Source organism: Parasteatoda tepidariorum, chromosome 11 (assembly GCF_982258835.1).
Source record: "Parasteatoda tepidariorum strain Cologne lab strain chromosome 11, Ptep-v5.0, whole genome shotgun sequence".
NCBI lineage: Eukaryota > Metazoa > Arthropoda > Arachnida > Araneae > Theridiidae > Parasteatoda > Parasteatoda tepidariorum.
In genome coordinates, this window is record NC_141765.1 from 33,742,868 (window position 1) to 33,760,193 (window position 17,326).

The following is a 17,326-nucleotide window of genomic DNA, read 5'->3' on the forward strand; positions in this document are numbered from 1 at the left end:
TAATACGATTGTAACTAAATGTATGATGTCTAAAATGTTCTTTTCCTCTGTTGTTGGTGTGAAATTCTAAACACCAATAACTTTTTTACTCTAGTACACACAAAGCATCTAAGAACTAGAATTTTTTACCATTGATGAATTACTTGCTACATATCAATAATTAAAAAAAACAACTTATTTTTAATGCAGAAAACTTGATAATTATGTCATTTGTAACATTGCCTGCTCTTCAGTTTGCAATTACCTTGTACAGGCATGCATGCTAATAAAAATTAAAAAAAGTACTCCTGTAACAGCCCATTGTAGGTCAAGGTGGTAACAGCAGTTAATTCCTACAATTTCATGATCAACAGCATGATAGTGGTAATGTTACCAACATTGTATACTGGCCATTTTTGTTGCTAAGGCAATTCGGTATCTATGGATTTGAAGTTGGATGGGATACAAGCTGAAACCTGGTACTTCATAATGACAGACAGTTTAGTGCCTTTATCACTGTATTGTAACTCATAGACACTAATACAAAATTGATTACAAAAGAATGCAATGAAGAAATAATGCCTTACTTAAATACCTTTTAAAGAAACACATCCTACATGTCGACGACTTGTAGACATACTATTCAGTTTAACCCATTTTTGATGGTACCAACTATAGAATTCTATAGATGAAAAAGGGTTGCCATTCATTCCTCTTCCTCCAACACAAAATATCACCCCTAAAAAAGGAAGACAGCTACAGCTTAGATGAAACATTCAGATTAACATAACAGAGTTCAATAACAGAATTTTAATATAACTAAAAAGTAGTTTAATTGCAAAGATAAATATGAGGAAAGAAAAAATAATTTTTGCTCCAAAAGTGCAACCAATTACATTGAAGGAAAAAAAAAAACAATTAGATTAATTACCAGCATAGCTCTTCCTAGGTCTTGTTCTTTGATTGACTGGCAAATGGGTGGTTGGCAATCTACTAACTTGCCACAATTGATAATGTCTAGCTTCATCTAATAAATCTCGGCATTCTAAATTTTTTCTCACTAATGAATCGGAATCTACATACATTCTCAAATATGACAGCGGTAAAAGAGGAAGGTGAACTTTTGAGAGTAATTTTGAAAGTGAATCTCTCCTTTTGTTTACATCATGTTTGATCCAAAGCATGACTGCTTCGTAAACCTTTAGAAAAAAAAATTAATATTGGGATTATAAACTGTAACAATTTTACTAAACGCATATAACAACAAATTAAATTTTATACTGAATTTTAAAATGCAGATGATTCATTACAAAAGAAATTACTTAATGAAGAGGATTTTACACATTTTCAATTTTTATTCTCTATTTAGAACAGTACAGTTACTGGAATATAGTGTACACAATTTGATTTAGTTTTTTTAACATAATCAGCTAAAATAAATCTGAAATCGATATGAATTATCTTTTTTTTTATACTATTAGATGCATTTATATTTTGCATCTATCATCAGATCCATATATCATCTCATGTTTTGCATTAATTAATGACCTACAACATTAAGTTGAAGCATAGTAAAAATTCAAGACACCATTAAAAGGCAAAAGAGTTTCTCCTCACACATGCATGTTTATACATAAGTAGTTCTAAAAAGATGAAGCACTTCAAATTTCAAAACATAGATGATTTAAATTTCAGGGCAAAAAAGCAGAAAATGGAGCATAAATGCAGAAGAGTTGACAGCTATGTAAATGTACTGACATGGATATATGTTTGCAATAAATAAGAACACATAAGAAACAAGAAATTTTTTTTTTAAAAAACTCTGACTTTAAGTTATAATTTAAGTCAAATCTACTGTTAAACATAATTAGAAAAAAAAGAAGCTGAAAATTGCAAGTTTGAAAAAGCATTTTTATGAGAAAAAATGTTAAGAGTAAAAAGAATGCTGACACACATCATACCAGAGTGGTAGTTTAAACCTTTTATAGTGAGCATTAATAGTTTTGTTTGATGTCAAAGCTACTTTCATCACCTGAAAATAACCACCTGCCACATGGGGAGTTAACAAGAAAGAGTGGCAACTTAAACTAAATAAGCTACCGGTCACTTTTATTCATCATTTTTCTTTTTTTAAAAAAAATACTGTTTAATGATAAAAGTACATCAATGCAAAAAGACTTAGAAAAATGAAAAATTGACATTTGACTGTGAAAAAGATTTCAAAATTTCACAATTATTAATCATTTTGCCATTTGATTGCAATATTTTCTTGTTAGTATCCCATAATTTCTTTTCTTTTTTTTTATTTCAATATTATAACAGTCAAACTTTCCTTTTATTTTCATTAAAACTTAAACTTATCAGATTTTCATTGAAAATACTCTTTTTTTTTCTATTTCGAACCCCATTTTCAGTACTTCGTCGAGACTTCAAGATTTATACCTTTATGGATAAAAGTTATAAAAATTTTTTGAGATATCAAGAAGCAACTTTTGTATACTATTGCTTTGTGTGTGTGTATATATATATATAGCATTCTATTGTAAAGATGTACTTCTTTTTATCTGAATTTTATTTTTCAATTGTAGGTAGAGCCCTCAAAATTTCTTTTAATTGAAAACAGCTTTATACCATTTTATTTGTGTCATATTGGAATAAATTTTTGAGCTACTGCTTTATTCCATTTCAGAATTTTTCTTTTTAATGTTGTATAATGGCCCACCATAATAGATATTTTGAACCAAAGAATTGGATTTATTTGAAAGTCAAAATTTATAAAATAAAAATATAACTTACAAAATGAGAAGAAAGGAGAAAGAATGCTTATAACAGAGCGCTATACTACAGAAGAAATTTTTAATGGAGAATTCTGTTTTACTTCTATTAGTAGTATTTTAAAATTTAAAGTTGGGAGAAAAATGAGCTCAGGCAAATCTAAGGTAAACTATAAAGTTCCAAATGTTTTTTTAAATATCAAAATGCAAACAAATTATTAAAAATAACTTTCCCAAAACACAATTCTGCCGTAATTTGTTATTTTAGCATTTTGATTATTTTAGCTATTGAGTAGTATTTGTTAGCATTTTGATATTTTGAAAATTTATAAACTCTAAGTTCAACAAAACTCATTTTTTCTCTATTTAAATTACTTATAAAGGTGAACAGAGAATTTGCCAGGAAGGATTTCTCACACATTATAGCGTCCAATAGAGACTGTTAGTACTTCATAATGGCATGTTTTTATTCCACTAGATTTCTAAGTACAACTATATACTTTTTTTCGAACCATTACTTAAAAACACGAGTACTTTGCAGTTTTGCAACATTAAGTTATTAACAAATTGTAGCATTGATTTACAGTTAAATCAGACATATATTTACTAACAAAATTTTTTGGTCAGTCAAATAGTTAATTATTCGATCATGTCAAATAGTTTAATATCACACCTAGCAAAATATAAATATACTCACTTCTATTTCATTGTCTACAAAAAGATCCTGAGATGATATTATTTCTTCTAAATGTTTGGCACTAATGGAAACAAACTCTTCTTCTAAGATGATTTTTCTAAAATGCAACTTAGTAAATTCATCAGCAGCTTTAATAAGTTGTAATTCATTAAGTTGATGGGCCAGCTGACGAATTCCAAGACAGTTACTAGGATGAAGTTGTGAGCCAATGAATTCACAGCAGGTTTGAGCTAAGGAATCAAACTGTAGAACTGAAGAAGCATGTAACAACGCTTGAGCATTTGATATATTCAATTCAATCTTGGCAGTATACGCAAATTTAATTAGCATTTCCATAGTTGTTTCATCAATATCACCTATTGTTATCACATTTTGCTTACTTTCAGCTAAAGGAGTTGTAAACATAGCTTGAAAATAAGGGCTACAACAAGCTAACACATTACGGTGACACTTTATAGATTTACTGCCAGCTTTTATCACAACATCACAAAGTATTTCTTTTTGTAGAAACTCAAAGAGCTTATTAAATGAAGATTGAAGCATTCCACTGACTTCAAAAATAGAGTTTTTTTCTGGTTGTGTAATTAACATATCACCCATCATACAAGAGACAGATCATCAAAGAGGTAAAGTTCATAACCTGTAAAAAATGTACATTAAAAAAATAATCATTTGTATTAAGTGCATGCATTTAATTCACATCGCAGTTATGCAATTCTCAATAAATTCTGGAAATACAAAAACGTGACACTACAATTAAAATAACATAAAAAAACTGCAAGCATTTTTTAACAATTTAAGAAGAATCTTACATATCAAGTGGTTTCATAAAATTCGTAAAGTAGAAAATTTTAAAACAGCATAAAAAAAAAAATTAACTGGAAATTAAAAAAAGTATTTAGAAATAGATTGGTCATGGTGTATGTAAACCTCAGAAATTCAAAGCAAAACAAATTTTTGATTGGAATCCTCAGGGCAAAAGAAATAGAGGAAGACCTAAAAGTACTGTACAGTATACAATTGGCAAAAAATGGAAAGAGGCAAATTATCTGGTCACAAATAGTGAAATGGAGAGCTATGAGAGACACACTATGCTTCATTCAAAAAGAAGAATATGTATTATTTAATTCTCATCTATTGTCACTGTTTGAGCAATAACTAAGTATATTTATTCTTTCATATTTGAAAAAAAAATTATGGAATAAAACATGCATAGATTAATTTCAAATAATCATGCAGGTGTTTGGTTTTTACTGTACAAAATGTTAGAAAATAACATAAGTTTTACAATTAAGAATTAACCATGTAATAAAATTTATATCCAACTTAGTTTTCCTTAATTTTTAATTATTCTGATAATTATTCTCAAAGTTTATTTTAATCCTTTCAAACAAAGTTAATTTTTGTTTAAAAGAAAACAACATTTCAGCTCATTTATTTTCAGTTTATGCACACAAAAAAATCTGATTAAGAACTAGACTGATACCACTCTAGGCCTTTAAATTCACTTGTCTGCCATAAAACTGAACTATTAAAGGTGTCATTTTTCATTAAATGTTTTCAAATTAATAATAAAAATGCAGTCATTAATTATTTTCAAAATAAATAACAGCTGTTTGTTCACAATTGCATATGAAATTTCTCAGGGTTCCGTAAAAAGTAGGTTGAACATCCAAAGTTCCGTGGCCAAAAGAAATTGGGAACTGCTGAAATAGAAAACAAAACACCCATGCTTTTTAACATAATGTAGCATTAAATAAAATGAATATCTACACTGATAGAAAATAAAATTCCAACACCAAGAAAAAATTAATGAAGAGCAATGAAATTTCGGCAATGCATTTGTTTGAGTAAGATATTTATTTGATTAAAGTTGCAAGATCACAGGTTAATGCAATTAAGAGAAAAACCATTTCAAATGTGAAATATTAATACATTAATAATTGGTGCAACCACCAGAATTTTGAATGCACACGGGCATGCATTGTGTAATTCAGATGCCATATGACAGGTTGTGGGATGCATGCCAGTTGCACTTGGTCAGTCAATATGGGGATAGTTAATGTTGGTTGTGGAGGACGCTGAAGTTTTTGCCCAATGATGCATGCTAAATTGGTGAAAGATCGGGTGATCTAGCAGACGAAGGCAACATGTCGACATTTTGTAGAGCATGTTAGGTTACAATAGCAGTAAGAGGGCGACCATTATCTAGTTGGAAAATACCCAACTAAATGCTGTTCATGAATGGCAACAAAACAGGTTGAATCACCAAGTTGATGAGCAAATTTACAGTCAAGGAGCATGGAATAGCCACGAGAGTGCTTCTGCTGTCATAGGAAATAGCACCAAAAACCACAACTCCATGTGTAGGTCCAGTGTGTCTAGGCTAGAGACAGGTTGGTAGCAGGGGTTCACTTGGCCACCTTCTAACTGATATACAGTTGTCACAGGCAGAACAGACTTTCATCAGAAAACACGATAGATCTCCACTAAGCTGTAATTCAACACTATTTATGTAGTAAATGGCAGTGGTTTGGAATGAGTGGAATACAAGCCACAAGGCGTCTCGCTTGGAGTCGTACACTTGAAGTAGCCGATTTGTAACAATGTGTTGTGTCACTGCAGTGCCATCAGCAGCTCGAACTTCTGATGCAGTACGGTTCGCCAGAGCCATACTGCATCAGAAGTTGCATCTCCGAGTTTGAATCCCATTGATGGCTGGACGATACGAATTCCACATCTGACTTGCACTGACCACAGTGCTGACATAAAATATCCTCAGTGGTAGACAAATCAAGGGATAGAGCCCTCTCACCATCAGGCCAGCCGTGGGAGGTTTTGGTGGTTTTCCTTTTCATGTAACGCAAATGTGGGTTAGTTCAATCAAAAAGCCCTACACAAAGACAGATTTCTCCATATACTTGATCCAGGAGTTCCCTTTTCCTCTGGATTGAGTTTAAAATTACAAGGCTACGGAGTTGAACATTGGCAGTGGTAAACCCAAAAAATTGGGTCGGTTGTTCAACGAGGGTTAAAAAATCATGCACAGTAGATACATTTCTCCTCAGTATTTCTGCAATATGGTGGAAAGAAAATCCACCTTCTTGTAGCTCTATTACACAACCACATTCAAAATCAGTGAGCTCTTGATAATGGCTTCATCTTCTTAAAGGCAGTCTATACTAACAGCAACTCACTATGTCAAAATGCAATGCCAAATAACTCTTACGAACTGTAGAACACATATTTAAAGCAACCCTGACTTACAGGTAAACAGATACTAGCGCTTAACTTACACACCAAGTGTAAAATTTAAATATGAACACAGAAAATATTAAAAATCAATTGAAAAATATAAAAAATACCTCATCAGACCTTTGATATTCATAAGGCTCATCAGACCAAGCATGAATCTTTAATAAGTTATAAAAAGTTTCTTTAACTTTTTACCTTAATTTGTTCAATAATTGTGTTACTTAACTTGTTTTAAAAACTTTCAAAATGTGAAGTTGTTGGTAGTCTGTTTATTTTAAAATTTTTTAGAGGCATTATGTTTCAATCTTAAATTTGCTTATCATAATTTATTTTTATCGATATTTTTGTAGGAATGTAGTATACGTAAAGATTTAAAAATTACACACACACATATATATATACATCTTTATTTAAAGTAATTAGAGAGTCATATTCGCAACTCAATTCAAAAAATTTTATGAGCAAATTTATGTTTTATTAGCTTCAATTTAAACTAAATGTATTCATACATATATGTATATAAATACTATTAAAAATGTTCAATTTTTTTTAACGAAATAAACAGATTTTTTTTTTTAAAAAAATAAAAAACCCCATTTGGTTTATACACTGATTTAAATTACATTTGCTTAAAGCAACTAACCTTGCTTTATCTCCTACGAATTTATTGCTTTAAAACTGCAATTTTAATGTCAAAATCAGTCTAATGATTCATTTAATAAAATTATAAAAGTTCAATTCTTGAATTGTTTGACTTCCATTAGTTATTAGAGAAACTCTGCAAACTTATTTCTCTTGTTCTCCATTCAGATTTAGAATTAATTCCTAAATTTCTTATACTTGTTAAAAAAAGATAATCTAAACTAAAGTAGAAACTATTTTAATAGCAAGGAAAAAAATATAACAAATTATATTTTTTTATCATATAGTAAACAATAAATATTAGTTTAATTTATAGTAGATATGCAGACAAAATGTAACAACATAACTTGTAATGAATTTCAAACATGCTCTTAGAGACAGTAGCTACCTAATTATTATAAGTTTTTTGAATAACATAGAAAACATATGAATTCCAATGCACTCAATATCTTGCCCTACAACTATATAAACATTTTATGAAGAAAAAAAAATTACAAAACTAATATCATACCCATGTAAAATCATTCTTCTGACCTTCATATTTTACAGAGTAGATTTCTTTTAGAAGGTAGCTTCAATCATGCTGAAAGCATACTTATCACGCACGCCAATTTTTTTGCCCTAAAAGTATATACAATGAGTATACTTGTTTTTGAATAGAAATCATTCTTAATTAAAATAATCAGTTCATTTTATCCTAAAGATGTAATATTAAATTATGTAAAATACAACTTTATACTGTTAACTCAATTAAAAATAGTAATAAAATATCAAAGACATTTTATTAAAAATTCTAAATATATATAAGTTTTGCTGAGTTAATTATTAAATAATTAATACCATTATTTTGGAACTAGATATCAGCACATAAATTGGGATTAAAAAATTGTTTTAAATGAAAAACGATTGGTCACAAAGATTTAAATCAAATATTGTCTCAGTAAAAATAATAATAACTTTTGTAAAATTTTAGCATATTTAGATAAAAAAATCATGGTTACAAAAAATTCAAAATCCTAGAAGACAGCTAAGAAAATCTCATTTTCAAAACAATTCTTGCGCGTATCAGCTGCCAATCATAAACAAACTTAAAAAACATAACAATAGATCGGTTAACAGTTAATTTTGTACGGCCGAAAAAGGGTGTTTTGTTATTTAAATCCTTATTCTCACTGCATGCAAATCAGTTAATGAAAGTATAGTGCACCAATTAGATATTAAACAAAGCACGTGGATCAGATCACTCGCAATATCAGTAACTTCTTCCATTCGACAAAACAAGTACAGGCTCTGAAAAATATTCTCTATTTCAATCGAAAACTTATATACGTTTTCCAGTTTGGACATATGAATGGCATTTTCAATATAAATGCAAAAAACAACGCAAGCTCTTAATCTGTTCTACTTCTGGTTAGAAAGTCCCTCATTGGACTGATAGCTATGACACGGTTCCCAACAGATCGTCGAAGTCAAGCATCACTGGCTGCTGTCAGCGTGCGGGTGGGTGACCACTTGGAACAGTCTGCGTAGGGACCATGGGTGCGGTGTAATGGTCCTCGTTAAACTGTTCTATCGTAAAGTGCTCGACTTCGCGTGCAGGTCGTCGAGTTACCAAAGCGGGGGTGCCATCATCTCTGCAGAGGATCAAAATTGTGATGGCATATCTTCCGATCATCCTCAGAGATGTTTCCCAGACCGTCGCCAATAGCCCATTGTCAGCTCTAGTGCGACGTAAATGAAACTACAACAACAACTGCAACATCTGGTTAGAAAGCATATATATATAAGGAATAGAAAAATATTACAATACATGTTATTTAAAAAAAGTTTTAATACAAATTTTTGAACTAGTTACATATATTTGCAAAACTAAGTTAAGAGATTTTTTGATTTCAATAACAGATTCTGATGCACTACTGTTTACTAATTTCAATACACATCTTTTTTTTAAGTTTTTGGTCAAAACTATGCAACATGCGGTAATTTAATGCAACATTTACATAGCTGATGCTTGTAAAACTGCTTCCATTCAGTTCTGTATCAAATATTGTTTTAAAAAAAAAGTAAAAATATCTTTGGAGACGTTGTTCAAAAACGAAATTTTGAAACAATGTTTTGATCACTGCATGAAGAAAAAAATTCTGCTAAAATTATCGTACTGTATGGTCATGACATTTCTAGTAAAAAAAATCATAATTCTGATAATAAAACTGAAATATACGGAATTTAACACATTCATTAGATATTTTTTTCTGTTCATATTGCAACGGCTTACCTGAAATTCTGGGTTTCAAAATTATTTTTTTATTACTACAAATTTAGTAGAAAATATAAATCTGAAAATTAAATTCAACCGAATAAATGGTTTTTATATCATGATAAAATTATCAAATTTTTCCGCATTTACCAAATTTTATCACTTGTAAAACCATATTTTATTGTTTATTTTACAAAAATCATTTCCAAATCACTTTGGTGAAAATTATCAAGCTTTTCGATGTTCCCATAGAGCCAGAAAGAGAGTAAATTTTACCATATTCTGGTAGTTTTGACTAAACCTTTTTTCTCAGTGTGCACCATATTATACAAAATACATATGATGTTACGTGTTTCATTCAGACGTGTGTAACAGGGAAATAAATATTGCATGCCAAAATCAACCATGAGAGGTGATTCAATGATGTAATCAGTCATCGAATTTTTGGATTAACTAACAGATAAAATACATCGAATATGAGAGTCGTCGGTCTCTTCAAAAGAGAGTTAAATTGATCAGAGGCAAACTTCAGACAAACTTCTGTTGCGCATGTCAAATTATGTCCATATAAATAAATACGTCTACAATAATATGTCTATAATAAAATACGTCTTTCTTTGCTTTAATAAAAATCAGTCTGGGTAGGGACCGAGGGTGTGTAGTATGGTCCTCGTTAAACTGTTCTACCGTAAAGTACTCGACTTCACGTGCAGGTCTTCGGGCTACCGAAGCAGGGGTGTCATCCCCTCTGCAGGGGATCAAAATTGTGATGGCAAGTCTTCGGATCATCCTCAGGGATGTTTCCAAGACCGTCGCCAATAGCCCATTGTCAGCTCTAGGGCGACGTAAATGAAACTACAACAACAACTACAACATCTGGTTAGAAAGCACATTGGCGATCGAAATGGGCTGCAGGTGGCTTAGAGCAGAACTCTCTACCTATGGCAACACTATGGCGCATGCTTTCCCCAGTAGCGTGTGGAGAGTCGTAGAGGAAGGAAGTGCGTTAGTTTCTCTCTTGATTTTCATATAGATTAAAATCTTTTAAGTTGGAAAGCTATATGGAACTGAAAACTACAATACATTAAACATAGTTCTAAAGAAAAGCATCACGGAAATTTTCAAAAATATTTTTATTAAATGAAAAGGAAAAATATTAAGAAAGGGGAAAATATCGTAGTACATTCCTATACAACTGAAAAGAGGAGGAGAGGGAAGAGAGAAGGTCCCAAGCATGAACCCGGTCTCTCCCCCGTCCCGCAGTGGACTGATCGTTCTGGACTGACCGCAGTGGACTGACACGGTTCCCAACAGATCACCGAAGTCAAGCATCACTGGCTGCGGTCAGTGTGCGGGTGGGTGACCACTTGGATCAGTCTGCGTAGGGACGGAGGATGTGCGGTATGGGTCCTCGTTAAACTGCTCTACCGTAAAATGCTCGACTTCGCGTGCAGGTCGTCGGGCTACCGAAGCGGGGGTGCCATCCTCTCTGCAGAGGATCAAAATTGTAATGACATGTCTTCGGATCATACTCTGGGATGTTTCCCAGACCGTCGCCAATAGCCCATTGTGCTGCTCTAGTGCGACGTAAATGAACTACTACTACTACTACTAATCTCACCAGATGGCGTACTCGAGTGTTGCGATCGCCAATAGCTGCTTACTACAGTTTATTCTGCTAGGCGATATTTTCAAACCCATAATATTGTTTTCAATAAAAGAAATCAATTATATAATTTCGGATCTCAAATCTGCTGTATTTCATAAGATATTAATGATATTAAGTAATTCTGGTGTGGTGAGTTTAAAGTGAAAATTTGTTTTAGGTATTTATAAATGGATTGCTAAGAAACGTGACATGGTTGCTAGATTTAGAAAGAACTCGCTTTTTTTAGCAGATCTGATTTGGCCTCTTTTTTCTTGTTTATTACTGTTTGTTCTTGGTGTAAGCCAGGCACCATCATACGTAAATGTTAGGATAGTGTTCGAGCAGCGAGATTAAGTTCATTTTGCAAATTATGATTTAGGTTTAAATTTCGAAGTTGGTATATCTTTAACAAGGTAGCAAGTGTCTTATAAATACTCTTTATTCGAATGACAATTCCTATATCTTGAAATGACAGGTCTTCAAATGACGATTATTATAACGATTCTTCTTTCAAACACAAATAATAAATTTGATAACAAATACAAATATACAAAAAATACTACTCAAGAGAATCTCTAAGCACAATGATCACGATATGAGTCAAATGGCTTCAAAACACATAAGGAAGTATAGGCAGTCAAGACCTTTCAGTTCTCCCTATAGTAGAAACTCCATCCATATGTATATATGCAATATCGATGGTTAAGAGATCATTCTTACAGCAGGCATATTGAAAGATTTTTTTTGTATAACTCTTCTCTCTTCGAGCAAAATTTAGCCGGTGCTTTATTTTTACATTTTTAAAAATGGGTGCTAATAGCAAACAATAACATGCCCAGGGCCGTTTTATCCATTAGGCACTGTAGACAACTGCCTAGGGGCCCCGCCACGTTCAGGGGCCCTGTGCTACAGAGAAAAAAATTGACAATGTTTCTTAAACAGTAAAAATTTAATTCGAAATTTCAATGACGATTGTCTTGCTCTGTACATTACATCGACGCTATTTTAGTACATTTCTGAACGCATTCCAAATTAGATATTTATATTATGGTAGTTAGTTCATATATAACGCAGTAATATAATCGCAAGCAATTTTATCGCGGTAATTTTAACGCCGACTAATCAGATGACTATACAGCAAGAGCAGCTTTTTTAACACAACACGCTTGAAAAACGAAACTTTTCCAAGTTGAAATTAATTAAAAACTGTCTTCGTACAACTATGTCTCAAAACCGTTTAAATTCATTGGCCATAATGGCAATTGAAAATGGTGTATTGGAAAAGGTTAACTTTCAGGATGCCTTGAACGATTTTGTAACAAAAAAAGTTAGAAGAGTTAATATTTAAGCTCATTGTATGATTTTTTTTTAAATGCATATATTAATTACTTATATTCTTTTCGTTTGATTCAATATTTTTATTGAATAATGTGATAATATACCTATGTAGTAAAAAACAGCTTAATTATGAATAAAGTGTTGCGTTAGCGAAAAAATATATTAAGAAGTTAGAAGACGATAGGGGGGGGGGGGCGAGACGAGCAATGCCTAGGGGCAGGGGGGGCCGAGACGAGCATTGCCTAGGGGACGCGGCATGCTTAAGCCGGCCCTGAACATGCCTCCTAAAACTGGACGAAATATAGAAAACTTCCGGTGTACCTCCACCTAGGCTACGTTTATGAAGTGATGTGTGAAGAAGTTTGATTATCTAGGAAGTTTTATTATTATGATTTGTGCTTAAATTTGAGCGTAATTTTACCTTCTTAAGAGTATTTCGTAATTTTTTAAATTCCAAAAAGTCATGATCCTTAAATAAAAATTAGAAAATGTATATTACAACATAAATAAAGCGTGTCATGCTCGCTTGGAGTGACTATTTGGCGATAAATGTATAAAATATCGGCCTTTGTTATTTCTTGAGTAGTATCACAGCATGCTTGTGGAATTATCTTAATTCATTATCAGTTAAAATTGAACGGATTAAGCTAAAGTTAAAATAAAACAATGTATTATATTCGCGATCGCAATACTTGAATTCGCCATCTAGGGAGAAAACCGTTCCAGATCCTGATCCTCCCGCTTTCCAACTCAGTTGCAAATCTACTACAAACTTTTTCCCTTCCTTAATAATTTTCGAGTATTTTATCTAAATTTTTTTTTAATCTGTCTGAATCAAGACGGAAACTAACGTGCTTCTTTCTTTTATGATTTTACACGCTAATGGTGAAAGTATACGAAGTGTTGCCCCTCCTGTAGCCCATTTCAATCGCCAATTGTAAACACTACAAGTATCTACCCCTATCACCACCTTTGCTTAGGTTTATACAGTTATCAATTCATAAGCTTAGATAAGGTTTTTCGCTATTCCACTTTATAAAGGACTATACTTTAACATTAGATAGAAGGTAAAAGCATCAAAATATTATTCGAAATATGCAAGATACTAAAAATAAAATATAATATGTAGCAGCTGTCGTATGTAGTTGCTGTCTTTAGCGTGAATCAGAATTAAATTCTTTTTTTTTTTAAAAAATGATCTAATTCATGATATTACTTTCAATCGAAATTATATTAGTTATTATATCTGTAATAATATTAAAATATTGAAATAATATTATTTCTATATTTGAAATTTGTTTATATTCAAAGAATTACTGTGTCTTTTTATTCACAATGTCTTAACAATCAATTTCATACTCTTAATGCCCCAGTAGATCACCGAAGTCAAGCTTCACTGGCTGCTATCAGTGTGGGGGTGGGTGACCACTTGGATTAGTCTGTGTCGGGACCGAGGGTGTGCGGTATTGGTCCTCGTTAAACTGTTCTACTGTGAAGTGCTCGACTTCGCGCACAGGTCGTCGGACTACCGAAGCGGGGGTGCCATCCCCTCTGCTGAGGATCAATGTCTTCGATGGTATGTCTTCGGATCATCCTCAGCGATGTTTCCCAGACCGTCGCCAATAGCCCATTGTGCAACTCTAGTGCGACGTAAATGAACTACAGCAACAACAACAGGCTCATAATGTTGTAAAGAAATTTCTTAGATATTATGTAATACGAATTTCATATTACTAAATTGAACTATTTATGTAAAGAAAAAACTCCAATGATTTGTGTATCAGCCATATTCATTAAATAAAGGAAATTTGTTATATTTTTTGCACATTTTTTTAATAAAAAATATGACAAAATTTCCAATTTTAAGAATTAAATAAAAAATAAAATAAAGAACAAAATAAAAACACCTTGTCTTTGAATTCATGGCACAACTTTCTGGCCAGCAGAAAAGTACCAACGTGTTTCGACCTTACTAAATTCCGTTACAAAATTATAACATCTAATTACATGTTTCCTTTTGGAATTATTGGCATCATTTGAACTGAATGCTGGGTCATCATAAGAAATTTAGATATTACAGTCGATTTTATTTCATAGTCTCAAAAAATAAATGAAAAAGTATAAAACATATTATTAAATTTCATTGGTGTTGGTCGGCATTTACATGCTTTGCAATATCCAAAAGCTGAGATTTACATAGATTTTTCATTTTTTGATTAAATTGGATTTTTTCCAAAATTGTAATATTTAATAAATTAAGGAACAACTATAGTAAAGTTTTGCTACATTTTATTATTATTTATTATTTTATTTCATTAAAAAAGATATTTAAAGCAGTTATTTATGAAAAACTAAATAATATCATAGATACTAAATAAAAAAATAAAAATTTTCACTATAAAAAAATATTTAACTTAAAAAGAGTTCATAGCTTCTTTTTGAAATGGTTACTTTGAAATATATATTCAAATATATAATTGAAATTTGAAGCACAGAAATTAGTAAATAAATGTATTAGATACATGACTAATAAGTTTAAAATTTCTCAGGCAATCTGTATACAAAAGATTACCATTTTCAAGATAAATTTCAGTTATCTAATTATAAATAAAAATAATAAAAAAAAAATAAAAATGTAGTTTATGTTTCTTGCAGATGGAGTGCACTTTCGAGCTTGGTATACGAAAGAAATTAAAGCATCTTATCATGATTTTCAATTCATTCTTTTACTGATAGATTATCAAAATATTGATTCAAAATTCTGTAGGGCAGATGTAAGAAAAAAAAATCACCTTTGAAATTTGGTTCACTTTACAATTACTTTGGCCTTATATGATGACAACGATTCAACTACAATTAAAACAAATATGGCTAATATTAGAGGGCAGTAGACAAAAGCAAGGAAAAAAATCATCAAAAGATGTACATTTTGCATCAGATTGATTTTTCTTTCTTTACAAATCCTGTGTTTTTGCCTTTCTAAAATCATTTTATACAAGCATAATAAATACACAAAATACGCAATCTTTTTATACACACATACTTTGGCTATATTGTAAAGCACTCTTTTTTGCGGATATAATCGTGTGGGCTGATGAAAAGATTATACCTTTTATTTTCCGGATTTAAAAAAAATTTTTTTATAATTTTTTTTTGCCCAGTTGTTTGTTATTTTTTTATTATTATTTTTCTTCCCCCCTTTTTTTCATAAGTCTGTAATTTTCCTTTGTTTTATCTTTATTTTGAACTGTATATATATATATATATATATATATATATATATATATATATATATATATATATATATATATATATATATATATATATATATATAGATTGATAGGTGGATAGATAGAAATTTAAGGGGGAGTAACAATTGGAGTTGCCTTAAATTAAATTTGACATAATTTTGAGAAAATTAGCACTAAATATTTTAATTTTTAAAAATAGGTGAAAGAACTAATAAACTGTCAGATATTTCAGATAAGGTTGTATTTTTAATTATAAATTTATTACACGTAGTGATTTATTTGCAGGTAAAAAAATTATAGAGCTGGATGACATGAATCTTTTTTTTTTCTAAGAGTAAAAGAAAATATTCTTTTTAGAAAAAAAGTGAGAAAAAAGAAGGTGTATGTTGTGTCAAGCCATTACAAACTATTTTCCGCTCCAACGAATCTGGTAGAAGAATCACTCACATGAAAAATAGGCCTACGTAAGGAAATTATAGTAACAGAAGACTTCAAAAATTGTGAGCTTCTAGTAACGCATGTAAAAAAAAAAGAAGAAAAATCATGTTTCGAAATAATGGTGTAAGAAATAAAATTACAAAATAATTGTTTTTTGACAATGATCCTATATACAGTGATACTTGAAGTTTGGTTCCGGTATCTTGAACCTGGTACAAAAACGTTGGTTATTCTTATAGTGGTTTGTACTCATATTTGTGTATTGACAAAAACGCATTTATTAATAATTTTACTAAAACTACATAAGTAAAATTAAGAAGTTGGCTTTAACTAAGTAGATAACAAAAATTAAAGAAGAAAAAAAAAATGTCATCTGTCTTTAATCCAGATTAAATATGGTGAGCATTTTCTTACGGAAAAAAAAATCTTACCTAACTAGTTGAATAGAACTTAACGTCCATAAGAAACATAGGCCATTTTGTCAGAATGTTAAACAGTAGTAACACAATTATTTCATTACTAACATTTATCTTTTAAAAAAAAGAAACATTCGTATATTCGTATGTAATAAAATATCTTAAGAAAGTATAAAAGAAATATATGTTGGAGTCTTAAAACATGTGGTTATTTTTTAAAACGAAAGTTCGAGCGAACGGAGGAAAGTACTTAGCCACTTAGTTTAAAAGTCCACTTTTTTATTATTGTAATACTTATCTGAATTCGTATAATGGATAAGACATTTTACTTATGAAAGTATTTCGTAACCGGCCAAGAACAGACGAATCAATTCTGAGTTTACAACTATCAATATCCATAGCCTTGTAACTATGAACCCAACCCAGAAGACAAGAGAACTCCTGGCTCAGGCATTGAGAGAAAATAGCTTTCTGGGAGAACGCTTTTAATTAAAAAAAAAACCAATGAGAGGAAAACCACTAAAACCTCCCATGGTTAGCTGACAGCCAGGGTACTCTAACCCATATTCCGTTTACGTCTGGGGATATTTTAAGCCAGCACTGTAGTCGGTACGAGCCGGGTGAAGAATTC

The 17,326-nt window shown here is 31.1% G+C and overlaps 1 protein-coding gene across 2 annotated transcripts in view; it reads right to left on the bottom strand.

The window, feature by feature from the left end:
- The window catches only part of LOC107450103 (kelch-like protein 8), a 29,568-nt gene extending 21,105 nt beyond the window's left edge, over positions 1–8,463 (bottom strand). Inside the window, exons 1-5 of one of the 2 annotated variants that reach the window (XM_016065836.5) lie at positions 8,349–8,463; positions 7,859–7,968; positions 3,451–4,090; positions 911–1,178; positions 575–718 (exon numbers count right to left, since the gene is read on the bottom strand). In XM_016065836.5, the coding sequence (XP_015921322.1) occupies positions 575–718; positions 911–1,178; positions 3,451–4,053 (1,015 nt within the window). In that variant the 5' untranslated portion in view covers positions 4,054–4,090; positions 7,859–7,968; positions 8,349–8,463. Of the gene's footprint in view, positions 1–574; positions 719–910; positions 1,179–3,450; positions 4,091–7,858; positions 7,969–8,187 lie in introns of both variants that reach the window. The other variant, XM_016065835.4, reaches the window with a different exon arrangement.
- Between the last annotated feature and the right edge of the window lie 8,863 nt (positions 8,464–17,326).